The 25,835-nt window shown below is 40.4% G+C and overlaps 2 protein-coding genes across 3 annotated transcripts; both read left to right on the forward strand.

The window, feature by feature from the left end:
• The first annotated feature begins 807 nt into the window (after nt 1-807).
• On the forward strand, nt 808-13,914 carry LOC129102895 (long-chain fatty acid transport protein 2). The gene is made up of 10 exons (XM_054613186.1): nt 808-1,469; nt 4,823-5,026; nt 5,811-5,969; nt 6,250-6,374; nt 8,149-8,343; nt 8,803-8,893; nt 9,012-9,210; nt 10,027-10,124; nt 11,070-11,200; nt 11,290-13,914. The coding sequence occupies exons 1-10, from the start codon at nt 992-994 to the stop codon at nt 11,464-11,466; spliced, it is 1,857 nt and encodes a 618-aa protein (XP_054469161.1). The 5' UTR covers nt 808-991; the 3' UTR covers nt 11,467-13,914.
• A 598-nt stretch (nt 13,915-14,512) lies between these two features.
• Nucleotides 14,513-25,138, forward strand: prrc1 (proline-rich coiled-coil 1). 2 transcript variants are annotated; one of them, XM_054612156.1, is made up of 9 exons: nt 14,513-14,614; nt 15,409-15,544; nt 16,658-17,035; nt 17,219-17,364; nt 18,070-18,172; nt 18,256-18,419; nt 19,184-19,287; nt 20,883-20,985; nt 22,448-25,138. In XM_054612156.1, exons 2-9 carry the CDS (start codon nt 15,448-15,450, stop codon nt 22,655-22,657), a joined length of 1,305 nt encoding a protein of 434 aa, XP_054468131.1. In that variant the 5' UTR covers nt 14,513-14,614; nt 15,409-15,447; the 3' UTR covers nt 22,658-25,138. The 2 variants fall into 2 exon arrangements, with proteins under 2 accessions (XP_054468131.1, XP_054468132.1); XM_054612157.1 differs by lacking the exon at nt 14,513-14,614 and adding an exon at nt 14,624-14,951.
• Nucleotides 25,139-25,835: the final 697 nt, after the last annotated feature.

Here is a 25,835-nt window from a genome sequence, read left to right on the forward strand (position 1 = left end):
GATTGGTAAACTGTGACATCCGTAGAGATCTTTTCTATTGGTAGGATGTCGGTTGGATGTGGGTTTCAAGTAAAAAATATATATATAATTTAACATGTAATATATATCAGCTGACAGGAACTTCAAGTGCGAGAATACTCTCCCCTATGAAGGCTTTTACTATAAGACCTCTACAGTTCCAGGACCAAGATCATGCATGAAAAGAAATGGGAAGTGAAATTGGGCTGCATATTTACAGTATAGTGAAATACATTTGATCTCTGAAAAAAAAAGTTTGCAGGCCGTATTTTGTTTTAAAATCATTATTTTATAATATATAAACAAAGAAATACATTAATATAAATATATAATATTTATACATATGACAAATATATATATATCAGACTGTACAACAACAGCGGAGACCACAGTCTGTCATCATGCTGACCAGCCCCCCCCCCCCCCATGTGGATATACTGTACATTTTTTATTTGTATTCTTATTTTTTATTTTATTCTATTTTTATTTTTATTTTATTGTATAATATGTGTATTTATTATCTGTTTCTGTGTAGTTGAGCTGCTGCAACACTTGAATTTCCCCCATGGGGATCAATAAAGGAATATAATAATAATAATAATAATAATAATATATATATAAAACCTGTATTCATTTTTGGTTTATTTATCTATTTGTCTGTTCACTGACTGACTGTTATATTGAACACATGTACATTTCTTATATTTCTTTTATTTTGAAGTCAGTTCTCTCACGCTCTCATCTGAACTCAACGTGTGGGTCGGTTCCACCGTGTTTCTCGGAGTGGGAGCTCGAAGCTGGCCCGGCCGCACACAGTGGAGCTCATTGGCTGTCACCACGCTCTGTGGATTTGCATAATGAGAGGGGCCATCAGCTTGACCGCAGGTTTCCTGAAGCCAGGCCGATCGCAGCCTTGTTGTTGAAGGTGCGCAGTCTCGCATGGAGGCGAGCTGTGTTGTGTTTTTACGTTAAGATGATCACCCTGGTGTTCAGCAGCGTCCTAGCAGGACTGCTGGCTCTCCTTCTCTACCAGAGGATGGCTTACCCCTTCTTCTGGGTGGATTTGATGTATTACTTGAAACTTCGGAGCTACGGAAAGACGTTGCGGGCTCGAATGCAGCAAGGGATCGTCACGTACCTCGACTGTTTCCTCCACCAGGCGAAGAAGAACCCGAACAAGCCCTTCATCGTCTTCGAGAAACAGACCCTGACGTACCGGGACGTGGACAGGAGGAGTAACCGGTTTGCGAACGCGTTCAGGACGGAGGGCTCTCTGAAACAAGGAGACATTGTTGCGCTGTTGATGTTCAACGAGCCGGACTTTATTTGCGCGTGGTTGGGGCTGTGCAAAGTGGGCTGCTCGGTCGCCTTCCTCAACGTCAACATTAAGGCCAAGTCTCTGCTTCACTGCTTCCGGAGCTGCGGAGCCAGGACGCTTGTCGTCGGCGCAGGTATTGCACGTTTTTAATTCACGCAGTTTGGGCGAATTCTTTAACTGAGGTTAACTTTATAAAACCTGCTCACTGTGCTTTGATTAATCATATTTCATTATGGGGGATTCAAAATAAGCAAGGACACAGTTTTCTATAAACACTCACTCACTCACTCACTCACTCACTCACATCAGTTGTCAATATGATACACACAGGACTCTAACCAGCATATTCAATTCAATTCAATTCAATTCAGTTTATTTTGTATAGCCCAGAATCACAAATTACAAATTTGCCTCAGAGGGCTTTACAATCTGTGCACATGCGACATCCTCTGTCCTTCCCTCACATCGGCACAGGAAAAACTCCCCTAAAAAACCCCTTTAACAGGGAGAAAAAAGGAAGAAACCTATGGGAGAACGACAGAGGAGGGATCCTTCTCCCAGGATGGACAGAATGCAATAGATGTCATGTGTACAGAATGAGCAGCATAACAGTTCTTAGATACAACACATTCAATGTATATGACATAAATGATTCATATAATAAGACTACTTATAATAACAGCAGCAATTATTACAGTAGAATTATAGCCATGAAAATAGGGATAGTAATGTGACTAATAATAATAATCGAAGTAGCAGTGGGTGTCAGTCGGCTCACAGCAGGAGGCACGACTACGGTCCAGGTACCACAACGATTCATGGAAACCTGCAGAACGAGAAAGCAAAAGGGCTTCAGGGTGGAAGTAAAGCTAAAATGCTTAATGGTACAGGTAATAGTAATAGTAATGTGACTAGTAATAATAATAATGGTGGTAGCAGTCGGTGTCAGCAGGGCCGTAGCAGGATGCACATCCACGGTCCAGGTACAGCCACGATTTATAGAAGCCTGCGAAGCGAGAAAGCACAAAGACTCCAGGGTAGAAGCAAGTCAATAAGCGTAATAGTACAGGCAATAATAATAGTAATGTGACTAATAATGATAGTGGTAGTAGTAGTGGGTATATGTCTCTAGAAGGGCCGGACAGAGACTTGGGGTTAGTTAAAGTGGCCCTATTATGCTTTTCCACTTTTTCCCTCTCCTTTAGTGTGTATATATATATATATATATATATATATTTTAAATGTAAAAGGTCTGTAGAGTGTAAAACCTGAAGTCCACGCCAAAAAGGAGTTACCCTCCCCCTCAGAAGCTCCTGAGCTGCCTGAAACTGCTCCATTGAATTCTCTCCTTCACTTCTGTAACTTTATGAGGTCACAATGTTACGGAAGTGACGTAAAACTCCTTCCGTCTAGTTTGACCCTCAAACAACAAAAGAGAGAGGCGGAGCTGAAGCTCGGAGGAAGATTTTTTTGAAATGTGAAACGTTGACCAATCACAACAGAGCGGGCTAGCTGCGAAAATAGCATAATAGGGCCTGTTTAAGGTTCCCACAGTTTGAGCAGCACACTGTTTCCGATGGTCTTCTTCTTAAGAAGTACATATGTGTGATGTATTTTAATACACTTTTAATACAAATACATCACAAATATAACTTTCACACAACTTACATAGTTAAACTCAAATGTATACCAAGTATTTACCATTCGCCCTTTTGTTGCATTCATTCCATGTCAGTAGAACAGGAAGAGTAAATTATAAAACTCTTTAAGGAATACCCCCAAATAACCATTTGTTTATCGATCACCCTGTGTCACTTTGAATCCTTGAAGAAAGCTTTGTTTTACTCTCATACCTAAACAGTGAACGAAGAATCAAATCAAGGAGGAAATAAATTGAGAAAAAACCTTTTAACAACAGCAAAACTACATGAAGACATCCTTTTACAAACTCTCACACAACTTGTGCAGTATAATCGCACTACTTGTCCCAGCAAAAACGAACAGGTTTTAAAGAGTGAACTGGCTAAATGAAACTTTGATTATACAGGAGGGGAGGAGGAAGTACTAAGAAATACCTCGAAACTTTTACTTGAGTGAAAGCACAGGACTATTTTCAGCAAAGTGCACTCAATGTATCAGTGTAAATAATTCAGATAGTCTGCATTTACACGTCAGCTGAACATGAAATTGGACATAAGAGAATAACATAATTATGACTGTAACTGAACAAAATTCTTTGTAGTATATGTGTAATCTGATACTTTATGTTATTTGAATCTTAAATATGATCAGTTATTGTTTCCACCCCCAATTTCTAGTATACAAAAACAATGCAACAAATATTAAATGCATTTATTTTGGGGTGTTCGTTTTGCTGTTTGCTGTCCCTTTTTTTGTTTATGCTTAAAGTGGTTGGCACTGATATTTTTTTTCTTCCAATTTCTCAAATGGTTGCCAATGGCAACATAGCGACCCTTACTGTCGAGCCGTGATACTTACTGTGTGCTGAGGTTCCTTGTTATATATCTGAGGTGGTTAGTCTAAAAAAAATGGGTACAATCAACCAGAGTATCATTTTTTTAATTAGTTAAATGGATAGCATTAGCATTGTATATAATTTTTTTATGTAGTGGTGAAACAACTAGATAAATTGATTAGTCCGTCAAAAGAAAACCAATTGGATACAACCCATTTTTCCATAACGGTTAACTGTTCCCATAAACAATTTAAAATAGATAATTTATGTTGAGTATGTCCAACGGTCCACAGCTGATAAAATGAGGGTCTTCAACTTGAGAACTTCTAAGAACCCCTGAATAACTAGAGTAAACTTGTTTTATGTAAATTACAATGACCCACCTAACCTTGCATGAGCTTGTAGCGCTCATATTCTCCAGTATAACAGAAGTTCGCCACGCTAGTTCTCCCTTCCTATTAGAAACTTAGATGAATGTGGCGATGCCAGCAGGATCAGAGGGTTATGTGCAGAAAGCATCATGTCGTAACACTGCTATCTGTCCTTTATTGTACCGTAAAGGTTCACACATTTCTAGTTAGGCCCCCCATGGAAGGTTCCTAACAAGAGAAATGCTATCAGTCGTACTGATAGTTGACAGGGAGAGAGCGAAGTACCATGCCGTGACTTCTCCCGTCAATAAACACGCCCATGCATTTGTGAATTCATGAAGCCCTGAATATGACCAATGTGATTATGTTGACTCTTTACCTCACTTTCTGTGGCGTGGCCTGTAAATGATCGTGGCACGTGTCATGTTGACCACAACCTCACACACATTATCACATCTGTGTGTATGGGAGGACAAAATAACCGCCTAGAGCATAATTCAGTCCGATATGACACCACATCTACCTGTAAAATGACCATAGGGTCGAATCAAACACTCTGCATGTGCAGGTTTGTTTACCGGCTTTGGTCGTGTCTGATGAATCAACAGTGAGATATCCCTTTGTGTCTGTTTCATCCAGATTTGGTGCGTTTGGTGGAGGAGGTGATGCCTGATCTGAAGAAGGACAACATGGCCGTGTGGGTGGTGGATCACACCTCACCTTCTGAAGATTTTAGCACTTTACTCGATAAGGTGGAACGCATGTCTGGAGAAAACTTAAGTGCCCTTCCGAAAGTTGACATCATGTCGAACTTTCTCTTCATTTTTACTTCAGGCACCACAGGTACTGCCACAGTGTTGCATTCTTCAGTTGTTACATATTCATCTACAGATGGCCAGCCACCTAGGCCTGTCAAGTGAACTACATTTGTTGGATGATATATTGTCCCAGAAATAATTGCAATAAACAATATAATTGACATTTTAAGACCATTTAATCACACATATTGAAAATATAACTTTTCTATAACTTATAAACTATTGATGTATAAGACATTGGAATTGTTGAAAAATATGAAATTAACGAAACAGCGGAAAGAAAAGTTAAATAGAGGCTTGGATTTTGTTCCATACATCCCATATTAAGTTGCTATTGTATAAATGTTTAAGTTCATGTCCATATATCGTACAATAAGTAGATAACTGAAAAATGATCGAGGCCATGTCCATATTTCATACGGTCAGTCGGTAATGTAAAGACATTCAAGGTCATGTTCATTTATCGTCATAAGATAACGGAAATGTCGTGACAAACCACAGCTTTAACTACACTACACAGTGGAGGAAGTCCTACAAGGATCTGACAGAAGTGCACCAAACAATCTCACCACAAGGTCCATTTAGTAGCTGTTCTGGAGCTTTCAATCACATCACATGATCTTTTTCTGCACAGTATTCATGATATTATATGATATTGTGCTTGACTCCACAAGAGCAGCAATGGAATTACAAAACCAACTTAGAGGTTGAAATGTCATAGACACGCCCATCAAGACACAACTTTAATTGCACTTGGAAATAAACAGCATTTGGACCGATTTTAAATGACTGCTGCCATTCTATTCCAGGTCTCTCCAAGGCGGCCCGTGTAGGTCACATGAAAGCCATTGTGAGCATGGCCTTCCTTCATATGTGCGGAGCCACATCCGATGACGTCATCTACATCACTCTTCCTCTTTACCACATGTCTGCTTCCCTATTGGGGATCGGAGGATGCATACACCTCGGTGAGAGCAGTAGATTTGTTGTTTATAGTCAGTACTTTGGAAAGGTCTAGAGCAAACGCTGGAGGAAACAGACATCCTTTTTATTGGCCTATAAGGAATTGTCACTTCCTCACATACCAGGAGAAAAGGCTGAAACAAAGCAGGGGAAATGTCTCTATCCAGCTCCAGCTTTAAATAGTTTGTATTGACATTGTTAGACATGAAGTATGTTTCAAAATCTGTGTTATAAAGCGATATATAGTCCTACCATTTTCTCTCTACCTCCTCTTTTGGATCACAGGTGCAACGTGTGTGTTGAAAAAGAAGTTTTCCGCCAGTCAGTTTTGGAAGGACTGTGTGAAACACAATGTGACGGTGGTGCAGTACATAGGAGAGCTCTGTCGGTACCTGTTCAACCATCCGGCGGTAAGACTGACCACACTCCAAACAAAGCCTGTCTTGTAAGATTTGGATAGAAGTTTAAAGACACAGTAGCTGCCTCTAGAGGCTACTGTGTTCATTGCAACCAATAATAATGTTCTTCCCCCCCCAAAAAAAGTGTCAGGTGACATCTGGAGGTTTGAAGAAATGATTGCAGCTTTTTGCAAATGCACTACAACACCTTGCTGATTTTATAGTTTTGATTTTATATGTTCAAAAGGAAAGTCCAAGAAGTTGAAATGTTGTTCATTTTTATGTTGTAATGTTCTTCAATATGCTACAATAGAAACATTAATAGATGTGTTGTTTAAAATAAGAGCCGTTTACATACCGACGCAGTGTTGGAAATGCCTCCGATAGGGCCTACAACGCTGGATTAAGGAGTCTATGCACCGATCCAATATGGCATTATCATAAAATGTATTAGCTCATTTATGCTACACAGGAACAACAACAACAACACTTATCACTTACTACTTCCTTCGTGGATTTCGGACACAGCGATAGTTTTTTCTGGAGCTGATGGATGGAAGTACCTGACCCACTAGTGAAACAGTGACATGTTTTTAACTCACTGGTACTCAAGTTCAGGTATTTTAACATCTCTGGTCCAAATAGCCTTCTTACCACATTTTTTTTATTGAACTCAAATTCTAATTGGTGTGGGTCGCCATATTAATGCATTACCACAACCCATGACAAACAATAGCTTGGGCTCCTTTTGACCCACCCACCTCCTGCCCACCTCACATTGTGTAATGCCCCGTTGCCCTCGGAGCTCCTGAAGTCTAGTGCTTACTGGTACTCCTACGCTGGAATGATAGGCCTCTTTTACTTCATGGCAATTTGATTTAATACAACTTTATTTATAAAACTAAATATGAACTAAAATGAGAAAGCACTTAATTTTGACTCTGGGTCACTCTGCAAGACACGACCAAAAATAGGTAACAATGCCGTGTTGATATTGTACTTTAGTGGTACAAATTTACTAACAAGTTGCTTTCATAAAATTTGCAAAACCAACTGACATGCAGTACATCTGGGACTTTTTGGGACCGTCATGGTCTGTGGCAGTGGCCCCCTGTACCTCACCAACAGCCTCGTTGCAAATGTCAACTTTGGCAATGTGACATGATATTCATTCAATATTACCTTATGCTGACATACTATCAATGGCACATAAAAAGCTCTACATCAAAAGAGTAGATCTTTCCTCTGCCTTATTGCGTCATATCAGGTGAAAATACTTGCGTTGTTTTCCAGTTGTACTCATCATATTTAACTATTTATTTTCCCTTTTCTTATCCCAACATCTGTCACTTGTCTTGAGCATGAGATTAAGCATAGTTTAGCATCAAAAGTAAAAAAAAAAACGTCAATCCATTAGTATATTGGCACAATAATTGGAACTAGTGGGCTTCATGGGGTGAAAAGATTGTTGCTGCCTTGGTAGTGTGTCCATCACCAATGAATCTAAAATGTTCTCTTAGTAGATAGAGGTGGACTTGTTGATAGCCATTTTCACTTTTACAATCTCCTAACAGTTTCCACACTGCTTCCAGTCTTTGTGTGAACCGAAGCTAAACGCATCCCAGACCTATGTCTGTAAAGGACATGCACAGATTCACGTGATATAAATCTTCTCATATTACTCTGACCAGGCCTGTACATAAGCAAATTTTCTTCCAAAAGGTGGGAATGTTTCTTTAAAACGTGAAACTCCGTTTCTTAAACCAGAGTCTCATCCTGCCTCCAGGTTCCAGAGGAGAAGACTCACTGTGTTCGGCTGGCGGCAGGAAGTGGTCTCAGGTCAGATGTTTGGAGGGAGTTTGCCAAACGCTTCGGAAGAATCAAGATCAGAGAGGGTTACGGCTTGACTGAGGCCAGCGTTGGCTTCCTGAACTACACCGATGAGGTCGGACCAATCGGGAGGGCAAGCTATTTCAACAAGGTCAGGCATCAAACAGTTAGAGATGTTTCCTCTGGACATGGACCATGCCACACTGTATTTCATTAGATCTTGGGATTTTGGAGATGCAATGTCATGTTGGAAACATTTCATCCCCTTTTTAAAATCCGGTTGTTCAGTGTTTTACTCATGCTAGGGACTCAAATTTGAAGTACCTTGGTTGAAAATACTAGAGCCACTTGATATTTTGTCTTGTCGTGATTATAAAAAGTCTACATAAAAAAGGTATTGCAGTCCCATCCAGATGTTATTTGGCCATCAATATACTTTTTCTTGCTGTGGCACCTACACAGCCCTGATGATTTATAAGGATGATACTGGTTGTGCCCCACACTTAATTTTCATATAAATATCTGAATTATAAAATGTGTACAAAATTGCAGCAGTCCATTGTACTGTTCACTGAATATGAATGCAGCTTTCATAATTTCCCCCTTTCAGCTTTCAATGCCCTTTGAGCTCCTGAGATATGATCCACAAACATACGAGCCGGTCCGCACTGACTCTGGAAGATGCATACGAGCACCAATAGGTAGGTGGACCACATGGGGAAATATGGCTTTATAATATGGCAGGCTGTAGCTCATAGCTGCATGTACAGAGGAATAGCTAATGTGTCCACTGAATGTTCTTCCTGTTTCCATGCACAGGAGAGGCAGGGATCTTGGTGGCTCCTCTGACTGCTATGAACCAGTTCTTGGGTTACGCTGGGAACCGGGTCCAGTCTGAGAAGAAGCTGCTCAGGGGTGTGTTTAAAGCTGGGGATGTGTATTTCAACACGGGGGACCTCCTGCTCCATGATCACAGGGACTTTCTCTACTTCCATGACCGCATCGGAGACACCTTCAGGTACCGTTACTGTCTTTATCATTTAGTATTGTGCTAGTGCAACCTTGCCAAGGAAATTTTACTTAAAAAAAAAAGAGAATACACAATTTAACTGTTTGTTGGTGTCTTATTGGATCAAACCCTTTACCAGTGTTGTGAAACTGAGTTCAGTCAAAACCAAACATGCTTCAGCTGTAATCTATGCTCTCGCCAAAGCCACCACACTGCATTGAAAAAAAAAATGATTTTACTATGCAGAACAAGGGGGTTGCTGGTTAACAGCTGCCTTAATTCTTCAGTTTGTTTTGTATTGTGTAACTGTAGTGTTTCAAAGGCTAATTTCAGATTCACCAATGGAGTCTGGCGACTTTAGCATAGATGAGAGCATAGATGGATACGATGGCTTCAGTTCCAGAAATATTCAAAATTTAGTGTACACAAATGACTGTGTTGAGTAAACCAGCAACTCCTGCGTTCTGCAAGAAAAAAACAAAACAGAATGTGATGTGATGTGAGAACAATGTGAAAGGAGTCGCTTTCCCAATTGTCACCTGAGTCAGCAGTTCCCCACAGCTTGACAGAGCTTTATAGTCAGTTCAGCTTGTTTTCTTTGTCAGGCTGCAACTGTTTTGGTTCAATCTTCACTTATAGTTATGATTGACATATTTCTCTTAGGAGTTTAAAGAGAACAAAACAGAGAGTATATATTGGACTTAAGCCAGAAACACAACTGCTAATCAATGATTATTTTGCCACATAACTGCTGGAAAACTGGTAAATGTCACTTCAAAAATGAGTTATTCCAGGTTTAACCGCATCTAACCTCTTGTGCTACAGGTGGAAAGGAGAGAACGTGTCCACTACAGAGGTGTCCGAGGTTTTAGGTCTTCTAGATTTTATCCAGGAGGCCAACATCTACGGAGTCACTATCCCAGGTCTGTGGAAAACCATGTGTTCAGGTCTTTGCACAACAAGTCCGTGTTTCTGTGGTTCCAGCTACCAGTGAGACAAAGACCAAGATTTGCCACATTTCTGCTGCAAGGTCTTCAGAACAAGTTTCCAGACCAGATAACATAGGACTGTGACTAATTAAAAGGACTAAAGGCTTTTTGCTTGGTTCACAGTGTAACCTTGGTTGACCCTCTTTTAAAAGTAATTTCTGTACTTTAGTTTTGTTCAGCTATCATTTCTGTGAAGCAAAGTTCCAGGCTGTAAATCTAACATTCAGCAGTTCACCCTCACGATCTGGGCCAGTCTGGATGAATTTGACTTCACTGGTGATGCGTTCAATGACAACGAAGCAAAGTGTTTTCAAGTGAGGTCGTATGAGGCACTTATAGTCAGTGTATTAACATACAGTACAGTAGATGGCAGCGGCATGCTTCCAGTTTGGAGAATCAGATAGGAGAACCAACATGGGAGCAAAGCAATGTACTGCTGTGGACGGGGACAGCAGCCAAACGTGTTTTAAACAGCTTAAAAAATCAATATCACTTCAAGTGTTGCTATATTTAGATATTTTCTCTGCTTTACCTTCCTGTGAGACAGCTATCCTGTCTATGTTTCTGACAGGGAACTGAAGCTGTTGTCAGAAGCCACCAGACTCCATTGAAGAAAAACAGTATAGCCGTTTCACTGCAAGGTTAACCGGTGAACATTTTGTAAATATAGTGTACACTTAAACTGATATTGATTTTTTTTATTAAATAGGTGTTTAAAATACGATTAGCCTCCGTCCCCGTTTACAGCAGTACACTGCTTTGCTCCTGTGCAGCAGTGCCTTCTACTTTGCAGTTGTGAAGTTTGCTCTTTTCATGCAGTAAATTGTCATTTCCCATGTGATAATCAGTGTGTGGCTCTTTTCCAATGTGTGTGTGCAGGATATGAAGGTCGGGCAGGTATGGCCGCTGTCGTCTTTAAACAGGATCACAAATTAGATGGAAGAAAACTCTACAACCATTTGATAAAATCCCTTCCTGCATACGCCTGGCCGTGGTTTCTCAGAGTACAGGTAGGTTATGCAGGTGTTCATAACCTGCCGTATGTATTTTAAAGTGTAAAGTAAATGTTGCTCATTTGTATCCTGCCCTGTGTTTTTAGACCTCTCTGGATGTGACGGAGACCTTCAAGCAGCAGAAGGTGAAGCTGGTCCAGGAGGGTTTTAATCCAGAGGTCGCCAAGGATCTTCTGTATTTCTTAGATGTCTCTCAGAAGGACTATATTCCTCTGACTGCAAGTCTGTATCACGACATCGTGTCTGGAAAGATCCATTTATAAACATTCCCCGTTCATCATGGTATTTAAAACTCCAGGATTTGATTTTTTTATTTTAAGGTCACAAATTGATTGGATTTTAAGTTTAAACATGTTTCTTTGTCAGCACTTACAGCTACGCCATTGTTACACTATGGGTATTTGTTAAATGGTCTGTACTTGTACAGATCTTTTCTACATTACATTACAGTCATTTAGCAGACGCTTTTATCCAAAGCGACTTACAATCAGTAGTATATTACATATCATTCACCCATTCACACACTGATGACAGGCTACCATGCAAGGTGCCACCATCAGACTCTAACTAACATTCATGCAACATCCAGTCCACACCGATGGCAAGCCTTCGGGAGCAACTTGGGGTTAAGTGTCTTGCCCAAGAACACATCGACTGCCGAAGCCGGGTATCGAACCACCGACCCTCTGATTGGAGAACTACCTTGCTCTCCACTACGCCACAGCCGCCCTAGTCTTCCGTCCACTCAAAGCGCTTTAACACTACATGTCATCATTCACCCATTCATACACTGATGACAAGGGCTAAGTTGGGGTTAAGTGTTTTACCCAAAGACACATCGAGATGGACTGCCAGAGCTGGTGATCGAACCGCCGACCCACTGATTGGAGACCCCTGCTCGCCACTGAGCCACATTAGCCATTACTGTGTTGACTATTTAGTATGTTCTTATATAAATAATGAAAGAGAATTTAAGTATTTTTTGACCAAACTTAAGCAAAAGTAAGATTCTTACTTAAGTTACTTCTTCAGTGTGAATTTTCAAACAGTGGCCAGAACCTTTATTTACCTCAGCGTAGCTGGCTTTTATTAGAAACAGCGTCATATCAGAGACGGGTGTTTATTTCTCATTTGCTCTGTTTTATAGGAAGCCTTACCATGTTCTGGTTTGCTTGTGTTTTAATTAGCCGCAAACTCAACACTTCCTACATGTTTACATCTTTTTAAATTCAGAACTATTTATCATATGTACATTTTGACACCACTAACTCCATCAGTCATTCCATCTCACCATGCCGATGCTCTCACTTTCTCTTTTTAATAGAAATGTTGTTTTTAATACCTTTTTCCACCTTTCACATTAAAGAGCAATGTGCATTTTGAAAGTCTTACTGAATTTATCCCTAATGTTGCATGGATATTTTGATTTGACAAGTTCATTTATGATTTTGTATGTTTTTTTCACCAGCCATCTGGGCAGGAACTCAGATCGTAGGCATTGTGTCAGTTGGTTTCCACGACAGTTCACTCTGTGTGCAGTTGTGGTTCGTGGCAGTTGTCATATATACAAACGTACATATATACACACACAAACACAACGACAATTAAAGATTTAAAGTTTGGAATTGCCTGCCACAAATAATTGATTTGGTCCAATCAGTCTGAGAGGACCAGAAGAGTGGGGGTGTTGACGGATTCGATGATAACTGTGATCTTTTTAAAAAATAAATATTGCTATCATGTTGATAATACACATATGATAATATTGTGACAATAAATCCAGCCAGCGCTTCTTACAGTCTGGTTACAGACTCTCCCTCTGCCTTCACTTTTTGGACTTAAATTAATTTGCCAAAAGATAAACAAAATGCACAATAACAAAAAGATAAAGATTAATTTGGCTAATAGCATTATTATTTTTTTACAAACATCTATAGATATCGCAATAATATCGTTATCGTGAGTTATTTTTGCCACGATAATAGTTTAGTGAAAATCTGATATTGTGAAGTGAAGATGACATGACTGTTGTTGTATAATAGAATTACATTGATTTTTTTTTGTGCAGACATTCATGTAAAACTTCATGCTACTTGCCTCTTCAAGGCCCAAGCGAAATTGAGTTTTCTTCGAAGAACGGGTTAGATACATTAATACCTCATATCAAGTATAAAGGAGCTTCAGTATGAATTATATCTAAGTATAAAGAGAAAACAGAATTAAAAATGAAACTGCTCTACACATGGAAGCGTTATAGCAATAGTCTCAGGATCAAAATTTTGGAACGTTATTTTTTTAAATCACTGTACACAAAACAACGTTGATACACTCCAACCTCGTGGAAAGGTTTTTTCTTTTGTATGGGAATATTTCATATTTGAACACTATTGAAAATAGCTTTTAATAACTCTAGTTCAGCCTGCAGATTTGTGAAGAATTCACAAGCCTTTAATTTGTTTTGCCAGTCTTTACATGAAGTGCACCCTTTGCAGAGTGAGTGAGTCTTGTGCAAAATACCTGATGTATGTAACTGTAAAGCCTATCCTCAATAGTGTGTACCATCTTTTGACCTGGACATGTAAGTAATTAGTCAGTTGATTCTTAACATCTCTGTATATTTTCAGATTAACAGTAAAGGTTCTGTCAACATTATCCATAATAAAAAATATATTTCCCTATGTATGCTAATTTGATGTCACGTAGAAGGATTGCTATATATATATTTGAAATGTTGACCAATTTAAATAAACATCTAATCATTGCAACTCTTCTGTTTGTTTAATATGAATAATTTTTAGGAACATTGTTGCCCTAAAGAAACCAAATATATTTTCCCCTTCACAAATGTGTCATTTCTCAATAGATGTGTCTGATGGATTATGTCAACATCTGAAGCGGGTTGTTGTTCAATTAAATTAAATTCAGTTTATTTTGTATAACCCAAAATCACAAATTACAAATTTGCCTCAGAGGGCTTTACAATCTGTACACATGTGACATCCTCTGTCCTTCCCTCACATCGGCACAGGAAAAAGACAGAGGAGGGATCCTTCTCCCAGGATGGACAGAATGCAATAGATGTCATGTGTACAGAATTGTTGTATTTTGTGGTGGGAAATATAAGGTCATGCTAATATGATTATGAATCTCTGTCGATTTTTTTTTTTTACAGTTCTATATCGACTCACACAGCGCAGTATACGGGACAGAACGCGGCGGTCAGTGGTCACTTTGTTTGGGTTTAATTAAGTCCGTAAAGGGGTTCTGGCCCTTTAAAGCGCTCGGTTCCTGGCTCTCCCGGCGGTGGGAGGAGCCAACAGTCGAGCAGACGTGGCAACACATGACGTCATCAAAGAGGGTCGGCGACGGTACATGGGAGTGCAGAGCTACTACTACTACTACTGCTAGCAGGTGAGTAGCCAACATAAATCTACCTGTCAGGAGACGCGTGATATTCACCGCTGCTGGAGAATTTGATCCTAATGTAACGTTAACCGTGTCCCTGCTGCCAGACACAAGTAACGGTACAGCCGCAGGAAGCTAGCTAACGCTGAATCCAGCTCAAAACAGTTTGATGTGGCGTCACTTATAAACGCGGTGAAGCGACTCTGACACAACGTCTCCGTTAGATGAGCCACTGTATGACACGAAGGGAAGCATTAACCCGGGAAGGCTTTAAGCAGAGCCGTGACGTGTTGTCCTCTGCAAACACTGAACAAAAAGTTGGAAACAGTTTAACCAAGGAGCGGTGAGTGACGTGGTTACGGATGCGTCAGAACGGAACTCTGTGCGCAGTGTCCGCATATGTGTCCCGTCCCGTCCCCCCACTTGATTATTTAAATGCGTTCTTCACAATTTAATTTCCCGTTATTTATTACTGCACAGATCTTCAATTTTTAATTTAAATACATTGCACACATTTCTGTAATGTTATTTCGTATTTTCATTGCAATTCTCTTCTGTATAGCTTTCAATTAAAATTCAGATTTTGCACATATTTATTATGTGAAAAATCTGTATTTCAGATCATTTTCTTATACTCAATTATGTTCCTTGATTTTTGTACATCCCTTTTGTCTTAATTTATATTACCATGTTCATATTATTCATCAATGCATCAAAGCAAATTCCTTGTTCCTGAATATCTACTTGGCAGTAAACCGGATTCTGATTCTGATCCGGATTCTCTCAACATCTTGTTGCAGCTATATTCTGGGCTGAAGTGTAGGAATACGGCAGAGAAGATGATGGAAGAGAGTGGGATTGAGACTACGCCACCTGCCAGCCCTACACCACCTCTGTCTGTGGCGGCGACAGTCAGCGCCCCGCCAATGTCTATAGGTAAGACCTGATCTATGAGGTGTTGCTATGTGAGCAGAGGACAGGAGGGGGTGTATCACAGAGCACGTTGGACATTACTTTCTTTGCGTCAGCTGGCCTGACACAACCTAAAGCACAAATAACAGTGAAATACATTTTATTGATTCAATGTTCTCTGAGATAAATCCCAACAGACATCGATTTTGTAATTAGCTGCAAATCCAGCAGTGTAAAACAGACTCAGGACCAGTCATAAAAAAAACATCATCCAAAGTGGTAACGTGATGGTTTGAAGTAATACATATCACATTTTATATGCAACTAAACATCAACCAAATCAATGGTATAGTGAACTATTATAATTTCACTTTTAGAGCCAGCATGGGCAGATGGCCAGAGAACACTATGAACACATTCAGTAGTTCCGTGAGAGCAACAACAACAACGACAACAACAATGATGCAAATTAAATTAAACCGTGTTCCTGCTCATAATTACTACATCACTGATGTAGGTTCCCGTAGCGATGCATAGCGTTTGTGCTGCTGTAATTGCACAGTGGTTTTGTGGCTAACATACCGTTACAGCTCAACAAGTTTGCCTTTATTATATATTCCTTCAGCTAGAATCTTTATCGCTTACAGATTTACTTATTTAAAGGCTATTTCAATCCAAAACTCTGAACATTGGGCGGGAACGGGTAAGATGTGCCAAGTTTCCATAACGATGTAGAATGGTATAAGGGTACTGTAATGTTCATGCTCATCTCCAGCTGTGAAATGTCCCATGCACAACATCTCTATTGGCTACAATTCTTTAAAAAATATAAAAATAAAAATGTTTTTTTAATGTTTATGCAAAGAAATTACATTCATATTGTTGTTGGATTGAACAATGATTGATTATTGAACAATAAAATACTGACGATTGGCATCTGTTTCATATATCCAGTATTGGATTTGCTCTATTACTGTAACATTAATTCTGTCTGAACAGGGCTTCAGGTTTAGAGCGTTGGTAAAGTTTATCATCAAAGCAGAACCAATGACATCATATATAGTGAATGAACTGCACATGGAGCTGTTGACAAAGACCCGTTGAGAAGTGTCTCTGAGGTGTCCCCTTGTGTTCCAGGTCTGTCCAGCCCTCTGTCCCTCTCAGGAACCAGCTCCTTCAGTTCCCCCTCGGTCTCTGCCTCTCTCGCCCCTGCTCCCTCCCTCCCTGCTTTCAGCAGCCCCTTAGCCACGCACCCCTCACTGTCCTCCCATTTCCCCCCTCCCTCGACCCTCTCCTCCCCCTTCACGAGCAGCTCTTATTTTCCTCCTTCCACCTCCCCTTCTCTGCCTCCCCCGGCCTCCTTCGGGGGACTGCCTCCCCTGTCGGCCCCTCCCTCGGGCCCTCCTGTGTCCAGCTTCTCCATGAGTGCGGGATATGACATCACGCGGGGTCATGCCGGCAGAACACCACAGACTCCATTGATGCCAACGTTCTCCGGTCCTACGGCCATGCCGGGTAAGAGCCACGCTTGTCTATTTATTTTACTGAGTAAAGCCGTGTATCAATATACAAATATCAAATCACTATTTATATATTGAATTGATATAGAACTAGTGTGGTCCAATGTAATTGTACCACACGCTGTACATTTACATTTGTTACTTGAGTTAAAAAAACAATGCAAATGATATCTTCCAGGTGTAGTGCCAAACCCCATGGTGCAGCAGCCAGCCATGACAGGAGGAGTAGATACGGGGTCTCCCATCACCTTCCCCGAAGAGCAGGAAGACCCAAGAGGGCCTGAACACACCAGCACTGGTGGAGGCATCTGGGGCTTTTTCAAGGTAATACCGCTCCAATCAAGTGTGGTTTGAAATAACTGTAAAGCCTGTTGCAGACTTGGAATACATAAAAATGTCTGGCTTTATCTGTGAAAGATGATAAACGTGCGTGTGTGTGTGAGTGTGCGTGTGTCAAAAAAACCGTAAACGTATTAAACTAGTACAATAGATACAGCAACAACTGTTGTAACCAGATTTTGGTGTGCCTTCATCACATTACCTTATATATATCTTTTTTATTTATTTATATATAAATATAAACTGCGTGGGCGGTGATGGTCACCTAGCTGCAGGTGGTCCTGTTGCACATGAACCCCATAGGGCGTCATATCCTGCAGCAAGTCATTAGTACACACATTTTCTGGCAGATGGAGCAGGAGACAAAGATAGAAGACAGTCTGTTCTTATACTATTCAATTCAGTTTATTTTGTATAGCCCAGAATCAAATTACAAATTTGCCTCAGAGGGCTTTACAATCCATGCGACATCCTCTGTCCTATGGGGATCTTTAGACGCACCAGGTAGACCTGTATGTTGAAAAGCCACGAACAAGTGCATTTTGCATAATATGTCGCCTTTAAAAGAAATAAGAAATGACATTACTCGACGTGATGTGAGCTGCAGCGCGGTTAATTGTGAAAATGTGATTAATCTGAACGAATGTGTCCTAACCCGTCATGTCCTGTGTTCTTTCTGTGTGTCCTCAGGGAGTAGCAGGTAACACTGTGGTGAAGACGGTCCTGGACAGAACTAAGCACTCTGTGGAGTCCATGATCACCACTCTGGATCCCGGCATGGCTCCATACATCAGTGAGTCGGCCTGCTCTCTCCTCATCACTGCATGACACAATAATGAACTGAGCTGATTAAACGTTTGTATTGTTGCTCTCCAGAGTCCGGCGGGGACATCGACATAGTGGTGACCTCAGACAAGGAGGAAAATGTGGAGGCGGTCAGAGACGCCTTCCAGGAGGTTTTTGGGATGGCCCTGGTTACTGGAGAGCCCGGTCAGTCCAACATCGCCCCGCAGCCTGTGGGCTATGCCGCCGGTGTCAAGGTCAGTTCACCGCTGCTTCTCCAACCTGCTTCTTAATACATAAAACGTTCTGCATCAAAGTATCAGAGAAGGCAGGACTACATTTCATACAGGACCATGTCTCACCCTACTTTTTTGTTCTGACCAAAGCCTTGGGAAGTGCTTCCACATGTTGTGAACTTATTTCTAGTTGTATCCCGTGTTCTATGGCTCTCCAATACAGTCCGAAAAACATAAACTGATGGCATTGGTAATGCTTCATTCAGAGACGGTCCCAGACAGGGCCCCAGACAGGACGAGGTGTCCGTGTGTTGGTCTGAATAATGAACAGCATTCTGTAGCAAATCTTCACATTTGAGTAACTAGAACCAGAAAGTAGATTATCAAAATTCCAAATCTGTTGCTTATTGATTTTCTTTTTAATTAACTATTAAATGAATCAACTAATTGTTTCAGCTATAAACTTCCATCGGCTGACAGTTCCAGTGTTCTATTCTAAATAATTAAGAGAATCAGAAAATATCTGATCCTTCTCCCTGCTGTTCTTAAACTCAGAATTACCCAGGTGTGCTACATTTTGGGTATCCAGACACCTTTGGGACATTTGTAATGATCAGACATTTTTTTTTTTTGAAGTTCATAGGGTCACTTTGAATCTCACTCCTACTCACGTCTTTAAGCATTTACAGGTCAGCCACCACATTTGTTCACCCTTTAACACTTCCCATCTGAACGGATCCTGAAATATTTACGACATCCAAAACAAACTACTCTTTTGACTGCAGGGGGCTCAGGAACGCATTGACAGCCTGCGTCGGGCCGGTGTGATCCACGAGAAGCAGCCAGTGGTCTCTCTGGAGAACTTCATCGCTGAGCTCTTTCCTGACAAGTAAGAAGAAAAACTTCTGACACACATAAACACACATACATGAACACATACAAACATGAACATACTTATAATGCATTAAAATCTAATTAAAGCAATAAATAATGATTGTTGTAGGCACTCGTAAATATCCATAATTCTTTATAACAATAATCATAACACATTATCAAGCCTTTTACAATGACATATATGGTCAAGTATGATAATACTTGTCACTCACTTGCAATGATTTATATATTTGTATTATGTGTGTTATCATTTCCATAGTTGTAATACATTATACATATTTTTTATTAAAGTCACTCTTAAGTGGTCATTATTTGCTTTAACCCCAAACCCCCCTCCAGTCTGTGTTTGCTCGGGGCCGCTCAGGTTCTGGAGGTTCCCTCCGGCTGTATCCTCTCCTCTGCTGCTGCCAAAACACTGTAAAATGTCAAAATCCTCGTCCGTAACATTCTCTGCACTCATATTTTGGGATGCAGTTTTCGCTGTTGGAAACATTACTTGTTTGCAATAGAAGCAAAGGGAATAAGTACGTTTTTGAATGGCAGCAACCTAAAGCTGAAGTAGCACTCTCTAGTTCTTCCTTGCCTCCAATGACATCACCGTGATGTCACTGGTTGCAGGAAGAACAACAGATTTTGCTGCGCCCGGAGACACGGAGAACATCTGCAACAACTGCTCGTGTGGAAAAGCGATAAGTCGTCCGCAAGTAGTCACGGCGCTTTGTCGCACACCTCTAAATTTTACAATTTTTAGTTTACAGGATATTCAACCTTCGTTTCTTTACAACGCATGTAATACTTGACTTGTAGAAAGGGAATAAAGTAGTCCATGAATATGAGTTTACAGTTATTTACAATTCCTGCTCAGCATAGTGAAGGTTGTTTAATGGCGTTTAGAGTATAAACGCTCCATGCATGCTCGGTGCTCGCTCAAAATATGCCGAGGCTAGCGCTAATGGGACAAATGCAAGTATTAACAAAGCCTAACTCGGAGAGATAGAGATAAGATTGAAAATCTGCGAATTTTCCCTTTAACTTGACAATGGCCACTTTATAATCTTATAACTAATAACCAGCTTGTTATATATTATATCTGCCAATACCTCAGGGATGTGATAAGCGTCAGTGGAGATAATGAACTGCTCCCCCATGAAGAGAGAAAATTATAATTCTATGCATTCTATTTTGCTTTAGTGTTCTTTTGGGGTTTTTAGGGGAGTTTTTCCTGTGCCGATGTGAGGGAAGGACAGAGGATGTCGCATGTGTACAGATTGTAAAGCCCTCTGAGGCAAATTTGTAATTTGTGATTCTGGGCTATACAAAATAAACTGAATTGAATTGAATTTTGTTTAGCCAAAATAACCAACTTTCTTAATCAGACAGTACTGATGGTGAATACAAACAAAGACAAAGAGGCAGGTAATGTGATATGGGCTCTTCTGTTCAGACAGCTGGACTGATGTGGGCTGGAATGGAAGTGTCAGAGAATAGCTGTTCCAGCAGCTCATCTCAATTCAGTCCATGTATAAAATCAATTCAATAGGAGTAAATAATAAAAGCCGTGAAATTTCTGAATCCTTTTGTTGTCCCAAGGTGGTTTGACATCGGCTGTTTGATCCTGGAGGACCCCGGTCACAGCATTCGCATCGAGGTCTTCACTCAGGCAACTCCTCTGGCTCTGGATCATGTCCAACAGGTACAGATCAGCTATATATTAGGACAAAAGTTAAAGTTATGAGAATAGAGCTAAAAAAATAAAAAAATATATATATATATATATATATATGTTTTTCAGGAATTTACATCGTAATCCCAAAAGGGGCAAGATGTGGCAAAGAAAGTGAGGCCCCAGACCTTTTTTTGGTCTGGGGCCTCACTTTCTTTGCCACATCTTGCATCTATTAGTGGTACCACTTAAGGTTAATTGTCGTTGACTGGGACATACAATGGGTAAAATAAGTATTCACCAGATGTCGGTAACCACCCAAGTAATCCATACAGACAAAGAAACCCAAAAAATAAATTCAGAAATTAAGTTATGTGTAATAAAATGGAATGACACAGGGAAAAAGTATTGAACACATGAAGAAAGGGAGGTGCAAAAAGGCATGGAAAGCCAAGACACCAGCTGAAATCTATCAGTAATTAGAAAGCAGTCCTGCCCCTTGTCAGTGCAAATTAATATCAGCTGGTTCAGTCCCAACTGATGGCCTATAAAAAGGTGTCTCATTACCAAGGTGTCACACAAGAAACATCTCATGATGGGTAAAAGCAAAGAGCTCTCTCAAGACCTTTGCAACCTTATTGTTGCAAAACATACTGATGGCATTGGTTACAGAAGGATTTCTAAACTTCTGAATGTTCCAGTGAGCACTGTTGGGGCCATAATCCGGAAGTGGAAAGAACATAATTTCACCATAAACCGGCCACGACCAGGTGCTCCTCGCAAGATTTCTGACAGAGGAGTGAAAATAATTATCAGAAGAGTTGTCCAAGAGCCAAGGACCACTTGTGGAGAACTTCAGAAAGACCTGGAATTAGCAGGTACAATTGTTTCAAAGAAAACAATAAGTATTGCACTCAACCGCCGTGGCCTGTATGCACGCTCAGAAAATAAAGCTGCTAGAATGGCCCAGCCAATCACCTGACTTGAATCCAATAGAAAATCTATGGAAAAAACTAAAGATCAGAGTTCATAGAAGAGGCCCACGGAACCTTCAAGATTTTAAGACTGTTTGTGTGGAAGAATGGGCCAAAATCACACCTGAGCAACGCATGCGACTAGTTTCTCCATACAGGAGGCGTCTTGAAGCTGTCATTACCAACAAAGGCTTTTGTACGAAGTATTAAATAAATTTCAGTAAGCGTGTTCAATACTTTTTACCTGTGCCATTCCATTTTATTTCAACTTAATTTCTGAACTTAGTTGTTTGGTTTTCTTTGTATGTATAGTTTACTTGGGTTGTTACCGACATCTGGTGAAAATTTCATGTCAATAGCACCTTTTAGAAATATATTTACTGAGAAAAATGGTGACGTGTTCAATACTTATTTTACCCGCCGTACATCAGCTTCAGCCTCAGAAACTGTCTTTAATATCACTCACTTCTAAACCTCCAGCATCTCCCCTTACTGTTTGTGTTTCCTCTGCTGTGCAGGCTCAGTCCCTGACCCCTCCTGACTACAGCCTGCGCTGGTCCGGCCTCATCGTTACAGTGGGCGAGGTTCTGGAGCGCAGCGTGCCCAACATCAACAGGACAGACTGGCACCAGGCCATGACGGGCATGACCCGGCGCCAAATGATCCAGAGCGCTGCCAAAGCACTGGCTGGAATCTACAAACAGCAGCTGCCGCCCAGAACTGTGTGAGGCGGCGCGGTTCCAGTGTCGGTCACGTACTGGGAGGAGGTGGAGACAGAGACACACCGGAGGAAGAAACTAGCTGATGGGACAGCAAGGCTCCTGGTGTCTCCCCGTCCATCCTCCATCTGTCCTTCCAGAGGCAAAGCCAAATGCACATTTCTTCTGAAGATGTTACCGTTTCTGCTCACAGATGTTTCCTGACATTCCAACACTGAAAGGCCGTCAGATAACAAGTCAACACTCGCCTACTCAGGCTTCAAAGCAGACGTAACCATCAACTGATCATCTTGTCACCCTCCTTAAAAGGTTACACATTGTGTTTATTATTATCAACAACCTTAACACACATTTCTCGTTTTGTTTATGAAGGCTTATGGTTATTGTAGAGACTGTGTCCCGGTTATGTTCTATATACTAGAAGTCATCACTGAGCCAACATTCTACTCCTAATTTTCCTCGAGGCTTACTTGGGTGAAAGATTGGCATCAGCCCACAAACCAATGGTTGACATCAGGATGACTCCGTCCACTTATGACTACGTGCACTTCTTATACTCTGTCTATGGGTGTGACGTATGGAAGGTGGTCGATATACAATAGGACATTATCAAATAGAAAGTATATGTTAATGGTCATTTTATTACAGATCTTTTCAATAATTTCAGGATTATAATTCTGTCCTATAATGTAGGCTACTATGAGGGGGCGTGGCGTGATGTGGGCGTGGTTTGAGGTGCTACTGAGGTGCAATTGGCCGCAGCCATGGACCACATCGGGAACTACCTTTACAAGGAGCGCCATATTTTTCTTGCAAGCCAATCAGAGCAGACTGGGCTTTTTAGGGAGGGGGGCTTAACGAGACAATGATATGTCCCCTTTAAATAGCTGGTAAAAATGTTATTCTAAGGATCTTATAGTTTTTTATTCTTGCTGTAAATAACTTCTCCTTTCTTTGTTTGAGGAAAATGTCCCTCAGCCATGGCCTCCTTAACTTGCTAGAGGGCCCTGTGGATCAAATGAGCAGCCGGGCCCCTATTGACCCCCTGCTTATTCCTATGCTTACTGCTTATGCCAAATTCATGTAATTATTAGTTGTGTGGCCATTTGATTAAACACAAATAAATGTGTTAATATGCAAACTGTTGAATAAGGAAGTAAAAATAATAAAGGTATTGAAACTACATTTTGACACAGGATCGGGGGCCCTGAGACTGTTTCCAGTAGGAGCTTTTTAAAGCACTGACTCGATATGAAGCACCTGTGCTGAAACTGGTTTATTGTTTTGAAGCATTTGATCTGGTCTAAATGGGGATCTCTACTGGAAACAACGGGTGAGAATAGAAGTAGTCTCTCTTTGGCGGCTGTGAACGGTTCATCCTTAGTGCTCTGCTTTGCTCTGTTCCTAAGCTCACATTGGCTTCAGCACCTCACTCTAAAGTTAAGCAAGTCAAGTCTGCATGCTGCTCTTTCTTTGTATACTTAATTTGGTCCTTTTTCTAGCGTCAATCCATTTAGAATCAGTGTATAGTGTGCAACTGGGACACAGCCAGAATGGTCTGATGGGCTTAATTATGTTATGTTTTATATATAATGTATTAGTTTTAAACATTCATTGATTCTCTCTTGTTTTACTTCCAAATATTTGTATGTATGCGCTCATTGCTAACAACACATTTTGACCCATGAGTAACAGTAACCTGTGATTGGATAAGAAGGATACATTGGTTTATTTCCTGCTCCTTCAGGCAGTTCAAACACTGTCAGAAAGAGTCTTCACTCACACAGTAGCCTAAACACTGTCTATGAAGTTTGAGTTGAAAGAGCGTTCTCCTGTGTGTGTGTCGTGTCCCCTAAATGTGCCTTTTTACACAAATAAAATCAATTCCTTTTTCATGCTGGTCGGTATCAACGCTACATTTTTATTCCACACTAACTTTTTAAGCAGGTTAATGCAAAGATGCAACCTGTAAGAGGACATTCTACAGTTGAATGTAAACATAGTGTTTGGGTACGGCCCGTGGGAAAACTGCGGCCCCCTGACCTTTTTTTAATGACCTGTGGTGAGTTTTTCCAAAATATATTAGAATATGGCTTGAGCATATGACTAGTTTTTTGCACTGTATGCATATTACAAATTCTAGTTTCAAACACTAGATGTCAACTAAACTCTGTGAATTTATCTCGGTCTCGCCTCTTGGCACAGAAACCAAAATGTTATAATTTTTGCCGGTTCTGTTTGATACATTCTAATGTTAGATTCAGAGATTTACATTTTACAGTCACATTTGATTGGTTATCTTTTAACACGGCCTTGAGGCCATGAACAGAAACTGATGTAGGTATTTGGTCATTTCTGCTTGTTTTAACATAACGTATTCACATATTTACACATATAATGTTTTAAATGGGCTATGCACTGTATTAGAGTTTTAAATTATTGGAATAATTTAAATGAAATGTAAGAGACACATTTAGTTATATGCGGGCAAACCAATAAACTACCGTAATGTCAAAAGTTAAACTGTCTATTAGTGCTGCGTAGTTATTGTGATAGAAAATGAATTTTCTATGGCACGTTTTTGTAAATAGTCATATTTAAGTATTTCAACAAAACACATTGCAATTTCACAATTTTATGACACTTTGCCGAACAATCAATCAATTATTATTATTGCCATATTGCAGCAATACAAATATAAGAGTTACCAGGTAGTTACTGAGGATTGTGAAAAGGACATGGTTGAAGATTGGAGCTGGAGCAAAACAAGTTTTGATGAGAAAAAAAACTAGAATTTCAGCCTTTGGGTTGTGTGCCTCCACCAACCAGACATGTTGCAGTTTACATCCATGTCTGTCCAAAATGTCAACCATCAATCATTTTATCCTATTAGACATTTGTATGACATTTTCAAAATGATTGTTTGACTTCTTTAGTTATGGCCATGAGGTCCCATTGATCTTTGACCACAACATTCTGATCAGTTTAACCTTGAATGCAAGTGCACGTTAGTGCCAAATGTGATCATTCAGTGAAAGCAGTTCCATCCAGTGTTGTTTTCCATCCATTCAAAGATGCACTTAATGGCTCCCTCTATAGATCAGCTTGGCTAACTATCTAAACAAGCTTGGTAATCCTGTAACATTTCTTTCTAGTTCAGAGGGTAATATATAACTTTTGTTTCATA

The sequence above is a fragment of the Anoplopoma fimbria genome, chromosome 14 (genome assembly GCF_027596085.1).
Source record: "Anoplopoma fimbria isolate UVic2021 breed Golden Eagle Sablefish chromosome 14, Afim_UVic_2022, whole genome shotgun sequence".
NCBI lineage: Eukaryota > Metazoa > Chordata > Actinopteri > Perciformes > Anoplopomatidae > Anoplopoma > Anoplopoma fimbria.